Genomic DNA, 23757 nt, shown 5'->3' with positions numbered 1-23757 from the left:
TTCAGAACTCAGGAATTTATGCTGCATTTAGTAGTTGTATTTTCATTTATTTAGGAAAATTTTAATATGTAATAGAAAAAGAGGTTTTATTTAGGTTTTTCATGATCTGTATTTTGCCCTACATTTACAAATTGGCAAGCGGAAAAATAAGCCTTAATTATACCCCTAAGATTATAGAAGTTTCATGTTTTCTTTCTATTCTCCAAACTTGATTCTTTCAATATGCAGTTCATACACACAATTAAATGAAAATTGTGTAAGAGGGTATTCACCAATGAAATTTTTTTTTACCTAAACCTCTTTGCCTACCCATATCTTTCCCTAGATAAGTAATAACTACTACTGCTTTCTTGTGCATCTTTCCAGAGATATATTATACATATACAAGCAAATACATGCATGTATTGTTAAATTCTGACAAATGCACATTCCTGTGAAAACGTCATTATAGTCATGATAATGCTTACTCCCATTATAATCCTCTACCTCCTCTTTCACAAATTTTGGTCTTTTATTTTCATTCTCATTTGGTTCAAAATACTTTCTAATTTCTCTTCTTTTTTGACACATGGGTTATTTAGAAGTTTGAGATTTAATTTTCAAGTATTTGGGAATTTCACAGAGCACTTCTATTATTTATTCTTGTTTTAATTCCAGGTAGTTGCAGAACGTGTTTTGTCCGATATGAATACTTTCAAACTCAGTGTGAGACATGTTTTATGGTCTATAATATGAGCTGTGTTGGTAAATATTTATTTCAAAAGAACTTGTGTTTGCTGTCAATAAGTGGAGTGCTCTATAAATGTCCATCTTGCCAAGGTGGTTGACAGTATCATCCAGCTCTTCCTGCCCCTACTCATTTTCCATCCGTATGTTCTGTCAGTTGCAGGGAAGGCTATTAAAATCTCTGGCTATCTTTGCTTCATGCATTTTGAAGCTCTGTTTATTGGATGCATAAATGTATAGAATTGTTAGGTCCTCTTGATGAATTGACTCCTTCATAATTATAAAACAAGGTTGTATCCATCTGTGACTCCCCGCCTCACTGCCCCCTGTAATTTCCTTTGCTTGTGAATCCATACTATGTAATATTAGACAGTAAAGTCAGGTAGTTATGAGTTACCATGGTGTTTCTTGTCTGTCAGGGATTACTGTCTTTTATTGTCCAATTATACAGGGTCTTGAAAAATGTTGCTTCTTAAATTTTATATAGGTTTTTTTTTCAGTTATTTCAGGCATAATTATAACCTGTTTCTTGGTCAGAACAGAAGTCTTAAGAGTGTTTTAAAAATGATTTGCAATGATTCTTAGTTTTTCTTTTTGTTGGTATTAGGGATATTTAGAAGAGTATAATGAACTGTGTGGACACCCTGCCCCAATCTACGAAGACTTATACATGTAAAATCTGATTGTAATCTCCTGGAGTTTATAGGCTAAAGGTTCAATTCATCCAAATCCAGTAGTACTTGCTTTCCAACTTTGTTTGCATATTAGAATCACTTGGGAGAGCTTTTGGAAAAATATCTGTGCCTTAACTCCAGACCTTTTTTTTTTTTTTTTTTTTTTTTAATTATACCAGGAATTGAACCCAGAGGTACTTAACCACTGAGCCAGATCCCCAGCCCTTTTTCATATTTTGGTTAGAGACAGGGTCTCACTAAGTTGTTTATGACTTCACTCAGTTTCTGAGTCTGGCTTTGAACTCAGGATCCTCCCACCTTAGCCTTTGAAGCCACTGGGAGTATAGACATGCACCCCTGAGCCCCGCTACTACAGACTTCTCAAATCTGAATCTTTGGTGATGGGGCTGACTTTGTTTTTAAGACTCCTCATTCAATATTTAAAATGATTGGTAAAGCAGAGGATGGCTTCTTCTCCACATGGTTTCTCTACCTGCACCTTTTTGGTAGTATACTAGAGAGGGTGGGTAATAAGGAATCATTTGCTCCTTATTACCAGCCTGAGTAGCATGGTTTATTTACTTCAAGGAAAAAAGCCAATTCCATCTTCAGATTTTGTCTTAGTAAATTGTGTTTGGGCTTTTATCAAGAGTGCGTACAGAAGTTAAAAGAAACCCTTTTAGTTGTTTCATGATTTGCATTAAAAAATAAAAAAGTCTCTATTATAAACAAAAGACAGCTATATGTCAATTAACATAGATCTCAGGTCCCAAGATCCTATTATGAGCAATAATACTATGAATAAATATGAATTTAAATTCTCTATAAAGAACTGGATTTTAAAAAAATGTGATATGTTGTATTATAGGTTTTATATATATGCATATAAAATTTTAGTTATTGGTGGTTCATAGTAAATATGTGCTTCCTATTGATTTCCATGAGCCACAATGTCTTCAACAGTTTTTTAAAACACCAGAAAACAGTAAGCAAGAGAAAATAGTGCAGAACATTCTTCATGAAGAGGTCTGGTGTAACGGACTCCAACTCCAAGACAGATTGATTTCACATTAAGTTACTTTTTATATGTGTAAAATTATGTAAATCATGGAGTAGGGAGTTTGGAATGCCAACTACTTTCATGCAAACTGATATTTTATGATTTTCTTAACAAATAACTGAATATCCTATTGGTTTTGTATATTAACCCTTTCAGTTTCCAAATCTTTTAATGAAGTAATGGTAAATTTTTAAAGTACTAAATGATTTTGTATGAATCTAGTTTCAAATATTTTCTCCTTCATTTATTGTAACCAACCTTTCCTTATAGCTGTGAATTTTACAGAAGTTAATGAAGACAACAAAAATAATCTATTCCAAGAAGTATTTTCTTCTGTTGAAACTTTGACATTTACCTTTGGGGATATGTAAGTAGAGGACTGTCATTTAAATGTACTTGGCTGAAGTGTGTTCGAGTACATTGGGTGTAGAAGCCATAGAAAGTAAAGTATTAACTATTATAACATACTATCACAACTTTGAAAAAGCCGTATTTCATATTGCTATATTGATGTATTTGGAGGTGTCTTTATAGCTATTTAGAAGCAACCTTCACTTGCATGTTCATTTGCAAGTTCTCAGGTTCTTACTTAAAACAGATTGTCCTAGAATACATGATTGTAAAGCCTGTGACAAAGAAGCATAATGGTATGCCTTTTTTTTTTTATCCTCCCTGGATAGCTTTGCAAACTTCCTTATGGGACATGTACACAGACTGCCTGTTTCTCAGGAAAATAAGGTAGGCTAAGTTTATGTGAAAGTGAAACCTTTAATGTTTTTAACTAAGTATTTAATTTATTTCCTAATCTTAATCTCAGAATTACTTTCATAGCGAAGTTTATAAATTACCACATTATGGCATGAAAACCAGACCAATTCATTTAAAATATGATAATATGATGAGTTTCTGAAGCAGTAATTTGGTAATACTTTTTAAGTGGACTGAACTATTAAAAGAGTATGCCTGATATTTTATAATATAAAATGAATCCATATGGTATAGATCTGAAATATTAGAAGGGATTTTTAACCTTTTTTCCCTGACTTTGCCATAGGCCTTGAGACTGGTGAAACTTGAAAAAAAAAAAAAAAAGAAAAATGGAAAAAGTAAGGAGGGTGGTAATCTCACATACCATACAATTTTTTGTTTGTTTGTTTCTTTTGGCTAGGAAACACTTGTTAACCCTGTATATCTTAATTCTCCCTACCAGCATCCCTAGGTTTGGGGTTATGATTTCTAATTGGAAGAAAAATTTCTTTGGAATAATAAAATGTCTGGAATGTATGGAGAATGTTGCCTTAAAGATTTATAATAGTAGGAATATTTTAACTTTACTGATTATTTTTTTCACTTAATCATATTTAAACATACTCCCTCAGAGATACGTGTTGATAATTCCTGTTAAGAATGATCAGATCCATTAGTGAGACCCTGTCTCAAAATTTAAAAAAAGGACTGGAGATGTGGCTCAGTGGTTAAGCACCCCTGGGTTTAATCCCTGTTACCAATAATAAAAAAAAAGATCCAAAAAGGATTTCAACAAATGTACCAGATACTTGTGTTATATCAGAATAATATAAAAACTTAAGCTAGTGTAGTGGCACATGCCTGAAATCCCAGCAATTCAGGAGGCGGAGGCAGGAGGAGCACAAGTTCAAAGCCAGCCTCAGTAATTTAGCAAGAATATGTATCAAAATAAAATAAAAAATAAAAAGGGCTGCTGGGTGCAGTGGCACATGCCTGTAATCCCAGTGGCTTGTGAGGCAGGAGGATTGTGACTTCAAGCGAGCCTCAGCAACTTAGCAAGGCCCTAAGCAGCTCAGTGAGACCCTTATATAAATAAAATACTAAAAAGGTCTGGGGTTCAGTGGTTAAATGCCCCTGAGTTTAACCCTCAGTACCAAAAAATAAAATTAAATAAAAACTAAAAGAGCTGGGAATCTGTCTCAGAGGTTGAGTACCCCAGGTTCAATCACTGGTACCTCCAAACCCGTAATTCTACAATATTTGTAGTGTTTTGAATAACCAATAAAAAAAAAGATCTTTCTTAAAATGAGACAAAATATGAACATGACTACTTAAGGTATTTGGAACATGTATTATAATATTGCAAAAAATTAGGACTATTTCTACAATCACTCATTGATAAACGGAGAATAAGGAAGAGTCTTAAAATTGTTAAATATTTTACTGTTTTTCTCCTCAATTTTACCTTTTAAAATTGTAACTGATCCTTCAGAAGGTAATAAAACATTTTATATGTGTAGCAGAACTGTGCTCAATTTAAATTTTAGATATGAATCGTATATCCTATTCCTGCTTCTTTAGACACATACTATACTGACCTGTAATAGAAAAATACTTTTCCCCTTTTAAAAAAATGTTATTCCTTGTTTTTCCTTTTTAAATTTTTAATTTTCCCTAGAGATTAAGATTAAAAAGCTCATGATATAATCCTAATAATAACATTACTTTTTTGATGAAGGTTTTTGAAAAATACACTTTAAAAATAATAGCTGCAATTCATTTTAATAGTGCTTACTATGTTCTCTCTACTGTGCTAATAACATTACATCATCTTAATTCTTAAAACAGCCTTATGTATATAGTGTTCTTATCCTCTTTTTACAGAAGGGCAAACTAACCTTAGGTGAGTTTAAATGTGTAACCCTATGTCATAGAGCGAATAATAGAGCTGAACTTCAGACCTAGGTCTTTTTGATCCCTTTTGCATTGAATCCCTATATGCCTTGTATTGCCCAACCAAGTAGATCAAATGTGTTTAAGATTTAACAATTTTGATAAATGTTGCTTTCTAGCCCTGTAATGGTAGCCACTAGTCACATCTTCTTAGTCTATTAGATACTTTTAAAATGTTCAAGTAAGTAGCTACAATGGTATATGGTATAACTATATGGTAGTTAATAGCTACCATATAGGATATTACATAAATAAAACATTTGCATCTTTACAGAAAGTTCTGTACTAAAGTACCTAATAAACTTTCAAGAATATGCTTATCATATAATAAAATGGTAAAAGATAGCTGTATAGATCTATATCTTCTATTTAGATAGCAATCTATTTAGATCTCTTCTTCTGTATCTTCTGTTTAGATAGAAATATATTTAGATGACTTCTTTGACTTCCTAATATTTGGGGGATATGCAAAATTTAAAGTTTTGCATAGATTTATTTATGTTAACTAATGCTGTTAGTAAATAATGAGATTGTTTATTCTTGGACCTTAAGAACTGCTGGGCAAAAAGTCCATATAATTCTTAGAAAATGTTCTGGTATTTAAACAGACTTCTCAGGCTCTTTAAAAGGTTTTAAATACTTGAAATTCTTTAGTAGGAATTATGTCAAAGTAATGAATTGGGGTAAAAATTTTCTGAAGCAGAGATTTGTTGTCTTTTGCACTAATCTTAAATTTGTTTTCTTCCATGTTGCAAAGTCTTTTGAAAACATTCCTGTGGACTCAGTCAAGCCATCCAATGAACAAGGTAATACTCAATGTACTTATAATTTTTGTCAAAAAATTTTGCAGTTTCTTTCAATGAGTGTTTTAGATTACTTAATATCTTCTTGATTAATGTAACCTAGTGTATCTAGGGTACTCATTTTTAGTGCAAAATGAAATATAAAGATAAAAATATATTGTAATTTGAGGCCATTTTATGTTTACATTGTGCCTATAGTTATAAATTTGTCTGAATGCTGCTTTCTTTAAAATTACTATAGATCATATTTAACAAATACTTACTCTGATATTTTTATTTTCAGGAAATTTTTCTCCTATAGAATTAGACAATGTGCTATTAAAAGACACTGACTGTATTGAATTGGCTTTCTCATATGCTAAAACTTGGTCAAAATATACAAAAAACATAGTGTCATGGATTGAACAAAAGCTTAACTTGGGTGAGTTTTCTTTTGGAGCATCTGATTAATTTTGGAGTGTAAGAACTAAATTGTTTATGATCATTTTCTATAGACTGTAAGTATTATGATTACAGATTAGTTGTTTCATTGTAATAAATAAAATCATTATTCATTTTTTCTTCCTGAGACTTTTCTTACACTAGATATACTTGTTCAATATTTTACTATGGGATGACCACTAGATCTAGAAGTCATATTCTAGTGGATGAAAAGCAATACAGTCAGATAATATGGTAAAAGGAGATAAAAGCAATAATAGATGTTTTAACAGAAGACAGTGAAAGCTTAAAAGAAACATTCCCCCGTCCCCCCATGCTGGGGAGTGAGCCCAGCACATCAGGTAGGCTGGGTAGGCACACTATACTGTATCACAACTGAGCTACATTCCCAGCTCGAAGAAACACCTTAATAGCTAATATTATCTTAGAGTTTTACAGCTGAAAAAATGTTTTCATAGGCATTATCTCATTTAGTCCTACAAAACTGTGGGAAGTAGGCAAAACAAGAATTCTTAGCCCCATTTACAGATAAGATAAACAAGTGATTTTCCTAAAATCATATAGCAGATTCAGTCATATAGCATAACTGGAAGAAAATAGAATCTAGCAAAGCCTTTCCACTATATAATTTGTTTTGAATAGGGAATGCTAATTAGAATCTCTCCAATAGCTTTAAAAAGGCATAGTACAAAGGCCTAGGTTCCATTTCTCAGAGAGCTGAAGTCCAGTCCAGTATATTTTGAAAAACTTTCCCAGTTGATTCTGATGAACACTTAAAATTGAGGGGCTGAGGTTATGGCTCAGTGGTAGAGCACTTGCCTAGTATGTGTGAGACACTGGATACAATCCCTGGCACCACATAAAAAAACATAAAAACAAATAAAATAAAGATACTGTGTCCATCAAAACTTTTTTAAAAAAGTTAAGAATGGCTGCATTTTATCAAGATGCACTCATTAGTATGTGTCATCATTTTTCTCTTCTTAGTTTTTGGGGGCACCAGGGATTGAACCCAGAGATACTCAACCACTGAGCCTCATTCCCAGCCCCTTTTAATTTATTTATTTATTATTTAAAAAATATTTTAGTTGTACATAATAACTTTATTTCATTTATTTATTTTTCTATGTGGTGCTGAGTATTGAACCCAGTGGCACTCTCATGCTAGGCAAGTGCTCTACCACTGAGCCACAACCCCAGCTCCCCTTTTTAATACTTTGAGTCAGGATCTTGCTAAGTTGCTTAGGATGTTCCTAAATTGCTGAAGTTGGCTTTGAATTTGGAAATCCTCCTGCCTCAGCCTCCCGAGCTGCTGGGATTACAGGCATACACCATCATTCCCAGCTTGTAATCTTTTCAATTGGGGAATTACAAGTAGAGTATGGAGTGGAAAAATTAGTTAATTTTGCTTTCTGATACCTTTTTAAATCTTTTCAGAATTGGAATCCACCAGAAATATTATAAAGTTGGCAGAAGCAACTACAACTAACATTGGACTAGAGGTAAGTGTTCTGTGAATTTCTAGGGTCCTATTTACAAGTGACTAGTCAGGTGACTCCCAAATAGTGCCTTGTAAAATCAGAAAATTTCAGTTACTAGAGGAAAGAACTTAATTGCTAGTCTTTTTATAGACAAAGAAAATCCTTTTAAATTTATATGGCTGTGAATTATGAAAAAACTAGGAAATTCACAATTGTATACAAATATTGATTATCATGATGGCTGCTAATTTTCTAATTTATAATTAAAATTAACTTTCTTTAGTATTTTTCTTATAAACGTATTCATGAATAGTCATTTTTCTGGGAGAAAAAATATCAATTTAAGTTTCTGTTTTAAGAATAATGTGTGATGGGAGGGGAGGGGAGGGGGGATAGTAGAGGATAGGAAAGGTAGCAGAATACAACAGTTACTAATAGGGCATTATGTAAAAATGTGGATGTGTAACCGATGTGATTCTGCAATCTGTATTTGGGGTAAAAATGGGAGTTCATAATCCACTTGAATCTAATGTATGAAATATGACATGTCAAGAGATTTGTAATATTTTGAACAACCAATAAAAAAAGAATAATGTGTGCATTTGGAATTCTAGTGCCATTTCTATTGTATAATTTACTTCTTAATTTTAAATTCTAGGAGTTTATGCCACTGCAGTCTGTGTTTACCAGTGTTCTCCTTAATGACGTAAAGAATAGTCTCCTTTTAGAACAAAGAATTGCAGCTCTCCAAGCCAATGAATTTATACAGGTAATATTAATTTATTTATATAATGCATGATTTTTTAAAAAGTAGCATATCTTTAGACAACAACCTTTTTCTTTGTCTTTTAAAAAAAATATCCTTGACAGCCTCTACTGGGGAGGAAAAATAAAATAGAAAAGCAAAGGAAAGAAATAAAGGAACTTTGGAAACAGGAACAAAATAAAATGGTTAGTATTTTACTGGAGTTTCATGTACCTATTGGTGAACATCTAAAAATCATCTATATTATATAACCATTAACCTTACTCTAGTTTTCTAAAATACTGCTTATCTATCTTCCTGAATTGCTAAAGAAACTTGTTTCTCTCAAATTCTGTGTTTAATATACTCTTTTCTGTATAGCTCAAAACAGAAACTGCTCTCAAAAAGGCAAAATTGTTATGCATGCAACATCAAGATGAATATGAAAAAGCAAAATATTCTATGTTTTGTGCAGAGAAGGAGCATCAGTGCTCATGTGGTGGATTAGCAAAAAATCCCAACAAGCAACTAGAAAAAAATCGAAAGTTGGAAGCAGAAGCACTTCAAAAAGTAATATATATTTTTTTTGTTATTTGAAAGCTCAATTGTAATAATATGCAAAGAGTTTGAGTTTAAACTTGTAATATGTGTTGGGATTATCTAGGAGGCTTATTCAAGCAGCCTGCTTGGCCCACCTTAAAGTTGAGGATTGAGTAGGTCAAGGGTGAGACCCAAATAACCTATTTCTAACAAGTTCCCCGGTGATGCTGGTGGGTGGAGGTCCACACTTTGAGAATGACTATGCTAAGAGACTTAAGAATTTGGGGTTTTATTTGTAAAGAAGTATTTTAAAGCAGTAGTTTAATATATTTTACTTGATTTTTCAGAAAGTTCGCCTTTTAGGCAAGTGTGTATATTATATGTGTGCTAATTCCAGCACCTACTAGCATGTTAAACTAAAATTTTGTTTTATTTATGAAATATAGTTTGATAAACAAATTATGTGAGATAAATAGTAAATAAATTTAGAAAACACTATTTTAAATAGAAGTGAAGACTTTATGGACAGACAATATACTAATTGTAAATTATGCCTAAATATTCATTAAAGCCAAGTACACTTGAGTCACTCACCAGAATGATTATTATTTGTTATATTTAGAAGTATTCCATTTAAAATATAGATAGACTGTTTCAAAATTTTCATGAATAAAAGGCTTCTCAGTTATTTAAATTCAACTTTTCTACAATAAGCATATATTTTAAAATATAAATTCTGGTGATCAGTGTTATTTTTTTATTTTTTCTCTGATATTCCTGAAGGTAAAAGCAGCAAACGAACTCTACAAAGTTTGTGTAACAAATGTTGAAAAAAGACAAAATGATCTAGAAAACACCAAAAGAGAAATTTTAACACAACTCAGGACACTTGTTTTCCAGTGTGATCTTATTCTTAAAGCTGTAAGTGATTTCTTCAGTATTTTTGAAGGCAAGAGGGGGGAAAAAGTCTTCTTATCTGCAGAAGGGAGAGGGATGCCTGATAAGTTGATTCTTATGATTTGAGAATAGAACATATTTGAAGATTGGCTTTCAATTTTCATTAGTGACATAGTTTGATTTATTTTTGATCTGTCTCCCTTCCATGTCCCCTAGATTCATGATTCGCTTGGTTAAAACTGAACTGTGAGAGTTTGAAATTGCCTCTAAATCATTGTCTTTTTGCCTTGGTTGATAAATTTGATTTTACCTTGCAACTTCTGTCAGCTGAGTGACAGAAGAGAGATCTATTCTTCAAAATTTGAGAAAACTAAATATTAAAATTGAACCCAGTGACATATTTGAAGACAAAGCATTCAGGCTGCATTTTTTTTTTCATTACCTCTTTAAAATGTTATTTTTTTGTAAAATATTTACATATCCAAAACTTTCTTGGTGTACAGTTTATAAGTTTTAACATACATATAAATTTGTGTAATCATCACCATGATCAAGATTTGAAACAATTTCATCACTTCAAAGATATTATTTTTCTGGGCACTGTATTGTGTAACTGTAATCCCAGTGACTCAGGAGGCTGAGGCAGAAGGATAGCAAGTTCAAAGCCAACCTGGACAACTTATCGAGGTCCTAATCAACTTAATGAGACCCTGTCTCAAAATAAAAAGGCTGGTGATATAGCTCAGTGGTTAAGTGCTCCTGGTTTCAATCCCCAGTTTAAAAAAATACACACACACACACATACACACACATATACATATGGCACACACCTGCCATACCAGCAACTCAGAAGACCGAGCCAGGAGGATGTCCAAGCTCAAGGCTAGCCTGGGCAACTTAATGAGAACCTATCTCAAAATAAATGGGCTTAGAAAGTATATAGCTCAGTGGTAGAATCTGTGCCTAGCATGTTCAAGAAAGATCCTGGTGGGTTCAATCCCCAGTGCCACAAAAATAAAAAAAGTTATTTCATGCTATACCTTTGTAGTCAAACTGTCCACCTTGCCCTAACCTCTGGCAAGTACTGTTGTGTTCTCCATCTCATTACTTTTATGTCCAGAATGTCATATAAATGTAATCATATAGTAGGTAACCTTTGGAAATAGGCTTTTACACGGCCTGATGCCTTTGAGATTCATCAATGTTATTCATGTATCAGTAGTCCATTTCTTTGTATTGCTGAGTGGTAGTCCATTATATGACTATACCACAGTGTTTATCCATTTACCAGTTGGACATTTATGTTGTTTCTAGTTTGGGGTAATTATGAATAGAGCTATAAGAATATTTATTTACAGGCTTTTGATGACTATGTTTTCTTTATTTTAAATAACTAGGAGTGGGTTTACGGTTGGTATGCTAAATGCATGTTTAATTTAATAAGAGCTGCCAAACTATTTTCCAGAATGGCTGTAATCCAGAGGTACATGAGAATTTCAGTTATTCTGTGTCCTTGACATTTGTCAGTTCCTTAAAAAAATTTTTTTAAGTGTTCTAATAGATGGGTAGTGTTTTCTAATCATGGCTTCAATTTGTTTCCAGAATGACTAGTGATATTAATTTTTTTTTGTGGTTCTGGGGATTGAACCCAGGGCCTTGTGCATGCGAGGCAAGCACTCTACCAACTGAACTATATTATTCCTAGCCTGAAATTAAAAATTTTTAAAGGGCTTATTTGTAATCTGTATTTTGCCTATCTTTAGTTTTTTGTTGAGTTGTTTGTTTTCTTATTGTTGAGCTTGCATGCAGTTTCTCCCATTTATAGCTTCTCTTTATATTTTTAGTATTGTCTTTCAATGAGCAAAATGTTTTAATTTGTATGGAGTCTAGCTTATTATTTTCTTCTTTTATGAGTCATATTTTTGATGTTATATCTAAGGATAAGGATACTTCCTTCATCTAACCCAAAGTCACAAAGTTTTCTCCTGAAAGTTTTATTATTTATTTATTTGAACTGTGGATTAAATCCAGGGCTCTTTACCACTGAGCTACATTCCGAGTCTTTTAATTTGGAAACAGGGATCTCACTAAGTTACTGAGGCTAGCCTCAAACTTGCAAGGCTCCTCCTGTCTGAGCCTCCTGAGTTGCTGGGATTACAGACATACACCATGGTTCCTGACAAAGTTGTGTAATTTTACATTTATATACATGATCCAATTGAGTTACTTTTTTCATTTTTTAAGTTGGAGCTTTATAACTGTACATATGGTGGGATTTGTGGTTGCATATTCAGAGATGCATAGAGTATAACAAAATAATTTGGCACATAATCCACTTGAATCTAATGTATGAAATATGATATGTCAAGAGCTTTGTAATGTTTTGAACAACCAATAAAAAATAATAATAATTTGGCAATATTGTTCCCTACTAATTACCTTTTTCCTTCTCTCTTCCCTTCCCCTGACCCCTTTTCTCCACTTCTGTTTCTATTTTCATAAGAGGTATAGATTGAGGTTTGATTTTTAGCATATAGGTGTTATATTAAAATTATACCTGTATAATTTTAACTTATGGAAGTGATTGAGTACCAACACAGAGAGGTCAATGCCATTGATATAAGAATTTATTGCTTACATTTTCTGAGAAGGCGATTTATCATAGCAGGTTTGTCAGGCAGATGCAGGAGTGAAAGGAAAGCTGAGTTAGAATCTTTATTGGGGTTTCCTCAGGAGAGGCAAAGTGGGTAAAGTAACAGTTTAGAATTGGCTAGTTTGAATAATTCCGGTGGGCTTTGGGACACAGGAATGGTCTCTAATTTCTTGTTATCTGGCCTTGGGATGATACAGGGTCAGAGGAAATAGTTGACTTAAGGTAAGAGTTAGATTGGGAGTTGATTGGGCTACAAATTTGGGACTTCTTGGTTTATGTGTGAAGTATGTGATCCCAGCTGAGCCCCTGGGTATTTTAAGAGTTGTCTAGCCCAAGGAGGGCAGTTTCTCCCTGGCCAGTATTCTTTTCTTTTTTTGAGACATCAAAATATCATATAATAACAGAAAATTTAAAACATGGTTAATATAGATGTCTACTTGTTCAACCATTAGTTGAAAACACTGTGCCATTTTCTTTAAATTGCCTTTGTACCTGTTTAAAAAAATCACTCGACCGCATTTGTGTGTGTCTGTTTCTGAATTCTCTACTTTATTCAATGTATTTGTTTATCCTTTTGCCCAAACCCCAATATTTTGATTCAGTTGCTTTATACCAAGTCTTTTTTTAACATTTATTTTTTAGTTTTTGGTGGACATAATATCTTTATTTTATATTTATGTGGTGCTGAGGATCGAACCCAGTGCCTCATGCATACTAGATGAGCACTCTACCACTGAGCCACAACCCTAGCCCTAAGTCTTCTTTTTTTATATGTATCTTTATTTAATTAATTAATTTATTTTTTATGTGGTGCTGAGGATCAACCCCAGTGCCTCACGCATGAGGGGCAAGTGCTCAACCACTGAGCTATAACCCCAGCCCCATATATACCAAATCTTAAAACCAGGTAATTTGAGTCTTCCACTTTCCTTCTTTTTCAGAATTGGTTTTGTTTAAAATTCTTTAACTTTCTATTAAAATGTTAGAATCAACTTGTATTTATCTACAGAAAAATCTTGGTAACATTTTTATTGAAGTTGTATTAATTCTTAGATGATATTATGGAGAATTGATTGTATATGTAGCATCTTTTTAAATCCATGAACACTATATATTTTTCCACTTATTTAGGTTATTGATTTTTTAATCAGCATTTTGTAGTTTTCAACATAAAAATCTTTTACAGATTTTGTTAAATTTAAATCTGTTTATGTGTTATTGATAATGAATTGTGTACACATACACTTGCAAGTTCATACAATTAATTTTTTTATATTGATCTTATTACTTGCAACCTTGATAAACTTGTTTTAGGAGTTGTGTAGATTCTTGGGGTTTTCTACAAAGAAAATCACATTATCTGCAAATAAGAACAGTTTTAATATTTTTCTTTCCAGTGTGTACTTCTCTTATTATTTTTCTTTTTAAAATATTTTTTATGTCTTTATTTATTTATTTATTTATTTATTTATTTATTTATGTGTGGTGCTGAGGATTGAACCCAGCACCCTACATGTGCTAGGTGAGCACTCTAATGCTGAGCCAGAATCCAAGCCCTTATTTTTTTTCTTATTGCACTAGATGGGGCTCCCTGTTGAACGGGGTCCCACTGTCGAATAAGAGAGGTAAGAGATGACATCCTTGTCTTATTCTCGATTAAGGGGAAAATACTAAGTCTTTCACCATTAAATATGATGATACCTGTAAGATACTTGAAGATATCCTTCAATCTGATTAAGAAATTTCTCTGTTTGCTAGTCTGCTGAGAGTTTTATCATTAATAAGTGTTTGAATTTATAAAATATTTTTTCTATATCATTTGATATAATCATGTGGTCTATCTTCTTTAATTCTTTTAATTTAATGTGGTAAATTAAATTGTTATTTGAGTATTGATCTTACCTTGGGATTAGCTCCTCTTGTTTGTGATGTATTATTCCTCTTATATATAGCTGGATTCACTTACTAATATCTTATTATATTAAAAGATATCAAAATATATTGTTACATCTTTTTTCTTTTTAAAAATTTGTTCTAATTAATACATGATAGTAGAATGCACTTTGACACATTATATATAAGTGGAGTATAAACTTCTCATTCTTATGGTTGTATATGATGTAGAATCACACTGGTTGTGTAGTCATATATGCACATAGGGTAATAATGTCCAATTCATTTTACGGTTCTTCCTACCCTCATACCTCCTCCCCTCCTTTCACTCCATTTTACCTAAAGTAACTCTCTTCTTTCCTAGCTCCCTCCCCTTATTGTGAATTAGCATCGCATATCAGAGAAAATATTTGGTCTTTGGTTTTGTGGGATTGGCTTATTTCACTTAGAATGATATTCTCCAGTTCCATCCATTTACCAGGAAATACCATCATTTTATTCTTTAAGTCTGAATAATAGTCCATTGTATATTATATACCACATTTTCTTTATCCATTCATCTGTTGAACCAATCTAGGTTGGTTCCATAGTTTAGCTACTGTGAGTTAAGCTGCTATAAACATGGATGTGACTGCGTCACTATAGTATGCTGACTTTAAGTCCTTTGAGTATAAACCGAGGAGTGGGATAACTGGGTCAAATGGTGGTTTCGTTGCACATTTTCTGAGGAATCTCCATACTGCTTTCCAGAATGGTTGCCAATTTGCAGTCCCACTGGCAATATATGAGTATACCTTTTTCCCACATTCTGACCAACATTTATTGTTGCTTGTATTTTTTTTAGTTGTAGGTAGACTTAATACCTTTATTTTATTCATTTATTTATGTGGTGCTGAGACTTGAACCCAGTGACCCCCACTTCCGCATGCAAGACAAACACTCTACCACTGAACCATAACCCCAGCCCATATTGTTGCTTGTATTCTTGATAATTGTCATTCTGACTAGAATGAGATGAAATCTTAAGAGTAAATTTTTTATTTATTTTTTTTAAAAAACATAAATGACAGCAGAATGTAGTAGTTTTGATTTGCATTTCTCTAATTGCTAGAGATGTTGAACATTTTTTCATATATTTGTTGATCCATTGTATTTATTTTTCTGTAAGGTGTCTGTTCAGTTCCTTAGTCCATTTATTGATTGGGTTATTTGTTTTTTTTGGTGTTAAGTTTTGTTTCTTTTTTTAAAAATTATTTTTAGTTGTCAATGGGCCTTTATTTTATTTATTTATACGCGATGCTGACAATCGAACCCAGTGCCTCACAACTTTAAGGCAAGTAAGTACTCTACCACTGAGCCACAACCCTAGCCCCTGGTGTTAAGTTCTTTGAGTTCTTACATACCTGGAGATGAATTGTCTCTCTGAGGTGCATTGTTTTCCATTTTTGTTTGGTTTTAGTTTAGGGTAATTCCTGTTTCATGAAATAAATGAGTTGAGAATTGTTCCCTCCTGTTCTGTTTTCTAAAAGAGTTTGTATTAAATACATGTTATTTCCTGTTTAGATGTTTGGTACTATTCCCTGGTGAAAGTATCTGGGCTTGGGATTTTTTTTTTAGGAAGGTTTTTTTTTTTTTTTTTTTTAACCTACATATTCAACTTCTCTTGATAAAATACTATTCAAGTTAATTATTTTTTTCTTAGGTGAATTTTGGTAGTTTGTGACTTACCTGGAATTGGGCCTTATCATCTTAAATTGCTGAATTTATGTGCATAGGTTGTTATATTTCCTTATCCTCTTATTGTCTCTGTAAGTTGTAGTGATCTCTCCTCTTTTGTTTCTGATGTAGATCATTTGTATCTGCTCTTCTTATCTCCCCTCTTAAACACTGGCAGGTTTTCTCTCTGGTTAATCTGGCTCCACATTTATAAACTTTATTTATATTTTCAAAAAATTATTTTAAAAACAATTTTTATTTGCATTGATTTTTCTTTTAAGTTTTATTGATTTCTGATTTTTATTCTTTATTTCTGTTTGCTTTGGGTTTGTTTTACCTTTTTTTTTTAAGTTTCTTAAAGATAGGAGCTTAGGTTGTTTATTGAGACCTTTCTGATTTTCTAGTAAAAATATTTAATGCTTTAACTTTTTCTATATCATTGTTTAACTGAATCTCATAAAATTTGAAATGTAATTTCCCATTTGTTTAGTTAAAAATATTTTCTAATTTCCCTTAAGACTTAATTTTCAATGTAAGGTAATGTAAAGTTTGTTTTTAATTTTTCAAGTAATTGAGGATTTCTCTGAATACTGATTTCCAGAAAAATCAGTATTTTTCTGATACTGATTTCCTGTTTAATTTCATTATGGTGGAAGAAATACTTTTCATGATTTCAATTCTTTTAACTTTGTTTTGGTTTGTTTTATGACTCAGGAATGAGTCAAGAACAAACAAAGATTAAAAAGTAGAAAAATCAATGAACTGAAAAAGGAAAAGACAAATCAGTGAAATTAAAAACTGTTTCTTTTAAAAGATTAATAATATTCCACATGTATACTTGAAAAGAATGCACATTCTATTGTTGACTGAAGTGTTTCATGAGTGTCAGTTCCTCTTGGTTTATAGTGTAATTTATTTCTTGTGTATTCTTGATTACTTTTAAATATATCTGTCCATCAATTGCTGAGAAAAGAAGACTTGAACATATTGTGTATTTTTAATTCCTTCAGTTTTTATGTATTTTGAGCTATGTTGTTGGTTACTTCCACATTAACAATGGTTATATGATCTTGATAAATCAATCCTTTTATCTTTATAAAATGTCTACTTGTCCTGGTAAATTTCCTTGCTTTTTAGACTAATTTATGTAATATTGATAGAGTTATTTCAATTTTCTTTTGAAAGTGATATATCTTTTTCCATTTTTTCATTTTTAACTTTATCATTGTATTTAAAGTAAGTTTGTTATATAGACTATAGTTAGTGTATACTTTCTTAAGTGCTTAGTCCATTTATATTTAATTTAAATATATGTTCATATGGAGGTCCTTTTAATTTCTTTCCTGTTTATACCTTATATTTCCTTAATCTATTTCCCTTTTGCTATCTTCTGTTGGTTGAATTGATAATTTTCTGGAACTACATTTTTTAATTATACATTTAATTTAGTCATTTATCAGAATTACATTTTAACCTAAAATGTGCATCAACATTTTGTCCTTTTAATTTATCTGTTGGGTTTTTATTATATTTTATTGTACACATATATACTTTAGTTGGTTATACTAGGAATTGCAGTATTTGTTTTTTTAATTGCTTTTATTTTTTTAAATACATGATAGCGGAATGCATCACAATTCTTATTACACATATAGAATACAATTTTTCATATCTCTGTTTGTATATAAAGTATGTTCATACCAATTCATGTCTTCATACATGTACTTTCTATAATGATGTCCATCACATTCCACCATCATTGCTAACCCCATGCTCCCTCCCTTCCCCTCCCACCACTCTGCCCTATCTAGAGTTCATCTATTCCTCCCATGCTCCCTCTTCCTATCCCACTATGAGTCAGTCACTTTATGTCAGAGAAAACATTTGCCATTTGTTTTTTTGGGATTGGCTAACCTCATTTAGCATTATCTTCTCCAGCTGCATCAATTTACCTGAAAATGTCTTGATTTTATTCTCTTTTATTGCTGAGTAATATTCCATTGTGTATGTATGCCACATTTTTTAATCCATTCATCTACTGAAGGGCATTTAGGTTGGTTCCACAGTTTAGCTATTGTGAATTGTGCTGCTATAAACACTGATGTGGCTGTGTCCCTGTAGTATGCGTTTTTTAAGTCCTTTGGGTATGGACTGGGGAGAGGGATAGCTGAGTCAAATGGTGGTTCCATTCCAAATTTTCCAAGGAATCTCCATACTGCTTTCCATATTGGCTGCACCAATTTGCAGTCCCACCAATAATGTATTAGTGTGCCTTTCCCCCCACATCCTCGCCAATACTTATTGTTGTTTGTCTTCATAATAGCTGCCATTATAACTGGAGTGAGATGGTATCTTAGAGTAGTTTTGATTTAAGAATTGCAGTATTTTTATGTGAATATGATCCTCTGTATGTATGGATTCCACATCCATGGATTCAGAAAAGAAATCACATCTATACCGTAGAATATAAAAAGACTTTATTTATATCATTCTCTAAATAATGTAGTATAAGAACAATTTACATAGCATTTGCATTGTATTATATACTATAAGTGATCTACAAATCTTTAAAGTATTTGGAGAGTATGCATAGATTATACACAAATCTATACCATTTTATATAAGGGGTTTGAGCATCTGAGATTTGGGTATCTGAGGGATATCCTTAAACCCTCCCAGATGGATACTGAGGGAAACTGTCTGTAATTTTTCATAGTTTGCTGAGAACTAATATTTTACCACTTCAGGTAGAATGTAGAAATCTTTCCTCTATATAAGTCCCCTTAACCATTGAGGATTGTGGTTGAGATGTGTTTATACATTAAAGATCTCACCAGGCCATCTTTATTTTTTTTTGCTTAAAAGTCAGATGTATTATAAAGAAGAGAAGGAAAGTAGTATATGATATTTGTCCAGATACTTTCCATTCTGTTTATTTCCCTTTCATTCCTATAATTCCATCTTCTGTCTGGTAATGTTTTTCTTCTGTAAACAGAACTTCCTTTACCATTTCTTTCATAGCAAGTCTGCTGGTCACAATTTTTTAAATTATCCTTCATTTAAGAATACCTTCATGTTGTCCTTAATTCTAAAGAACATTTTCACTGTATATTGAGTTATAAATATACAATTCAGTTGTTGTTTCCCTCCCCCACTTTAAAAATGTTGTTTCACTGCCTTCTGGCCTCCATGGTTTCTCAGAAGAAATCCATAGTCAGTTGAGTCATTGTTACTTGTATGGTTTGTGTTGCTTTTCTTTGGCTGCTTCCAAGGTTTTTTTTTTTTTTTAAAGAGAGAGAATTTTTTTAATATTTATTTTTTAGTTTTCAGTAGACACAACATGGGTATTTTATTTTTATGTGATGCTAAGTATCGAACCCAGCACCCTGTGCATGCCAGGCAAGTGCGTTACCGCTTGAGCGACATCCCCAACCCTGCTTCCAAGGTTTGATTCTCTCTGTGTTTGCCGTTAAGCAGTTTGGCTAAGATATCTTTATACATGGATTTTGCTGAGTTTTTCCTGTTTTGGATTCACTGAATTTCTTGAATCTACACATTTGATCATTGCAAATTTTGACAAGGTTTCAGCTATGTTTTTTTTTTTTTTTTCAAATATTTTTGTTTGTAGCACTTTCTTTCTTTTCTCTAAAACTCAGGTGACTCAGATGCTCTCACAGTTCTGGCTGATCCTATTTTTTTTTTCTCCAATCTTTTCCCCTTTAACTGTTTTTATAAACAGTACCCAACTTACTATGGTTCAGCCTAAGATTTTACAACTTTATGGTGGGTTTTAAGTATATTTTCAACTTAGGGTAGATTTTTCAGGAAGTAATTATAAGTTAAGGGGCATCTTTATTGTCCTATGTATCTGTCTCAGGTTCACTGACTTCATTTTCCTATACAATCCTTTAATAAAAGTTTTAGTAGAAAAAATCCCTTTCGTTTCTTTTTTTGGATCTTCTGTTTCACTGCTGAGACTTCTGTTCAGGTTTCAAGATTGATTGTCCTCACTTCTTGACCATGTTATCATAGCAGCTTTAGAGTCTTCATCTGATAATTGCACCATCTGAGTCACCGCAGTGTTGATGTCTGTTCACTGTCTTTTCCCTTGTGAGTAGTTGAGATTTTCCTGTTTTTTTTTTTTTTGTGGGACGAGTAGCATTAAATGATATCCAACACATTTTCAGTAATACTTTCTGTGACCTTTTTATCCTGTTTATAGCCTGAATTGAACATTCATTTTTTTTTTAAGTTGAACAGAATTTGACCTAGTTAGATTCACTCTCCACCTCCTGTGTGCCTCCCTCTTAGTCTTCTAACTGGGAAACTAAAATGTTCCTGCCTACTCTGCTATCCTCCAGGGAGCCAGGGGCATCAATTCTCAGTCATTAAATAAGGGGAGAATAAAGAAAAACAAGAAGAACTTCAAATCCACTCACTCATTGGAGCACAATTCATCTTGTCATAAAGGATTCCCTCCGAAGTTTCTGTTCCACTTCTACTCACATCACCTTTAGCCACAGGACAGGATTGCATCTTAGGGGTTTATGCTTGTTTGGGCACTGGGGCAGGAGAGGAGATAAACCCACCAAAGAAACCAGGGTTATGACCTACTCTTTTAGTCATATCTCCTACTCCATGCCCTTTTTTTTGTTCTTTGGACAAGAGAAGATCTCTCTTGGAGATCTTTCTGTCCATATCCTGTTTACACTTTTGGAACTCAAGCTGTTTTTGAGTAGGGGCCAAGTCTAGGCTGGATATGTGATTGAGGTGGGGGCAGGATTGAATTGTGGTTTATTTGCTACTTTCTACCTGCTACCATTTTCTTTTCAGAGTTCTTAGATAGCTGATTTGTGCATTCTGACCAAGGTTTTTGAGCAAATTCAATATAGACCAAGGGATAGTGAGATTACTGCATCTGAATCAGAAACCGTTAAAATGTTCTGGGTATTTAAAATTGTGTTTCATTCATTTACCAAATTAAAAAAAATTCCTTATAGTTGTAGATGGACAGTGTGCCTTTATTTTATTTTATTTTTTATGTGGTGCTAAGGATTGAACCCAGTGTCTCATTCATGCTAGGCAAGCGCTCTACCACTGAGCTATAGCCCCAGTTCTCATTTACCAAATTTTCATTAATTAATGTTACAGCTTACAGAAGTAAAAAATAATTGAATAGGATTATAACATCCCAGGATTTGAAATTACCTTGTAAGTCATTTAGGCTGTTTACCTTTCACAAAAATCCTTTCACCTCAAATAATAAATAGTTAATGATATTTAAGTTTAAGTATTTATATACCAGTGTATTAAACTGCTTGTCTACATTAAGTTATTTATTTGCACATAATCATATTGGAACAATATAATTCTTTGATCTCCTTTAAACTGATGCAGAAATAAAATTCTAGAAAGCCTTTCCTCTAAAAATAATGTCTTTGAACTAGTCACATTGCCATTACTTTCAGAGCCTATAAGGAATGTAGAATCTTGGGTTTTGATCCAGACTTCGCATTTGAACAAGATCTCCCAGGTGATTCACTTGAAGGTTAATTTTTTTCAAATCACTGGTTATAAATAACTTGATCATCATGGTCATGCAAGTAAGTTTAGGCAGTGTGGTCAGACCATCAGGGTACAGAGCTATGGATCCTCAAATTGTGAACCATCAGGGACGTGGCTTGTATTTTTTAAACTTTACAGTTTAAAAACAGTTTTGTAGCAAATGAGTTCACCTAGTTATTAGATTCGAACTTCTCTTTTAGTTTACAATCTTTATCTTTCATAATATTGGGCAATATACCATGTGTATAGTGGTATTCAGAGCTGTTTCACTTGTGTGCCCTTTTTTATTGGTTCATTCATTGAAGTCAATGTACATTTATTTATAATGCATTCTGTATATCACAAGTCTTTTCTGCCTTTTGTGTCTGTGATGATAGGTAACAGTTAATCTGTTCCAGATGCAGCACTTGCAGGCTGCCTCCCTTGCAAACAGTTTAGACTTTCGCTGTGATAATGCCAAACTTTATGATCCAGGCCAAGAGTACAGTGAATTTGTGAAGGCTACAAAGTCAACTGAAGAAGAAAAAGTTGATGGGTAAGAGTTAATATATAGATGAATTTCTAGAAATAAAACATCTACTAAGTTCCTATGTGGTATAAAGAGGTATATTTTCTAATATTGATAGAATTAACTTTAAAAATTTCTGAAAAATTTCATTTGTATTATTTTGTGGTTTCTTAGTAAGTCCATTCAATGAATAGATGTAACTCACTTGAGAGTAAAGCTTTCCATTTTGATACTGACCTCACTTCTGTGAGACTTAAAAATCCTTTGGGAATGGCAAATGACAATCATATACATTTTGAATGTCCAGAAAATTTAACCTATATTTTCCACTGAGATGATACTACAAAAGTTTAATCATAACATGCATTACTGATTGTTGCTATTTCTATCAATGTTTCAACTGTGAAAATAAAAGTTTTATCCATATCTCCTTTAAAAAGCTGAATCATGTAACAGTTTGTTCATTATATTTAGTTAATTATTCTACATTTATTAAATCAACAAATTTTTCTGACTATAGTACAAAGTAGATTTATTGTTAGTGCTGAGCTTTATTTGCTTTTTCTTAGGAATGTAAATAAACCATTAACAAATAGTTCCCAGATGTCCAGATGTGGCCTTTCTCACTCTTTAAAGGATGTTGTGTGCCTTCCTGACAGTTGTAATAAAATTGAAGAGGACAGATTGAGTTTCAATCCAGACTTTGCATTTGAACAAGATCTCCCAGGTGATTCACTTGAAGGTTAATTTTTTCAAATCACTGGTTATAATCACTCTAACAATGGAGATCTAACAGGTGTCTTTCTTTCTTTCTTTCCTTTTCTCTTTCATTCTTTTAAAAATATTTATTGTTCATTTGTAGTTGGACACAATAGCTTTATTTTATTTATTTTTATGTGGTGCTGAGGATTGAACCCAGTTTCTCATGTGTGCTAGGAGAGTGCTCTAACACTGAGCTACAACCCTAGCCCCTAACAGGTGTTTTTCACTCTGAAGAGAATACAGGTTTATGAAAGAGCAAATTGTTCATTGGTCATTAAATAAACTAGAGCTCTAGAACCAGAAAATCAGGCTTTATAAAGTAACTCTGTGAGACCTAGTCATGATTGTAACCACATGCCTGCCTTAAAGTCCATAATTGGTCATTGTTAAACAAATCTGAATTGTCTCATTTTATGTAATGTCAGTATTTTACCTTATGAAATCTACCTGTTAGCTAAGTTTTGACTTTAAATATTCTTTTCTTAAAGGTGGTTCATTTTTAAAATTTTTTTTTTAGTTGTTGACAGACCTTTATTTTATTTATTTATACGTGCTGCTGAGAATTGAACCCAGTGCTTCACACATGCCAGGCA

The 23757-nt window shown here is 32.6% G+C and overlaps 1 protein-coding gene across 1 annotated transcript in view; it reads left to right on the top strand.

Moving 5' to 3' along the window:
- LOC143403956 (rho GTPase-activating protein 29-like) overlaps positions 1 to 23757 on the top strand; it is a 55564-nt gene that overhangs the window by 16868 nt on the left and 14939 nt on the right. Inside the window, 11 exon segments of the mRNA XM_076862298.1 lie at positions 2731 to 2827; positions 3141 to 3198; positions 5918 to 5966; positions 6247 to 6384; positions 7842 to 7906; positions 8544 to 8654; positions 8756 to 8836; positions 9012 to 9200; positions 9954 to 10091; positions 22272 to 22429; positions 22972 to 23129. Coding sequence (XP_076718413.1) covers positions 2731 to 2827; positions 3141 to 3198; positions 5918 to 5966; positions 6247 to 6384; positions 7842 to 7906; positions 8544 to 8654; positions 8756 to 8836; positions 9012 to 9200; positions 9954 to 10091; positions 22272 to 22429; positions 22972 to 23129 — 1242 coding nt within the window.

The sequence above is a fragment of the Callospermophilus lateralis genome, chromosome 7 (assembly GCF_048772815.1).
Source record: "Callospermophilus lateralis isolate mCalLat2 chromosome 7, mCalLat2.hap1, whole genome shotgun sequence".
Lineage (NCBI taxonomy): Eukaryota > Metazoa > Chordata > Mammalia > Rodentia > Sciuridae > Callospermophilus > Callospermophilus lateralis.
This window is presented reverse-complemented; position numbering and strand designations above follow the sequence as displayed.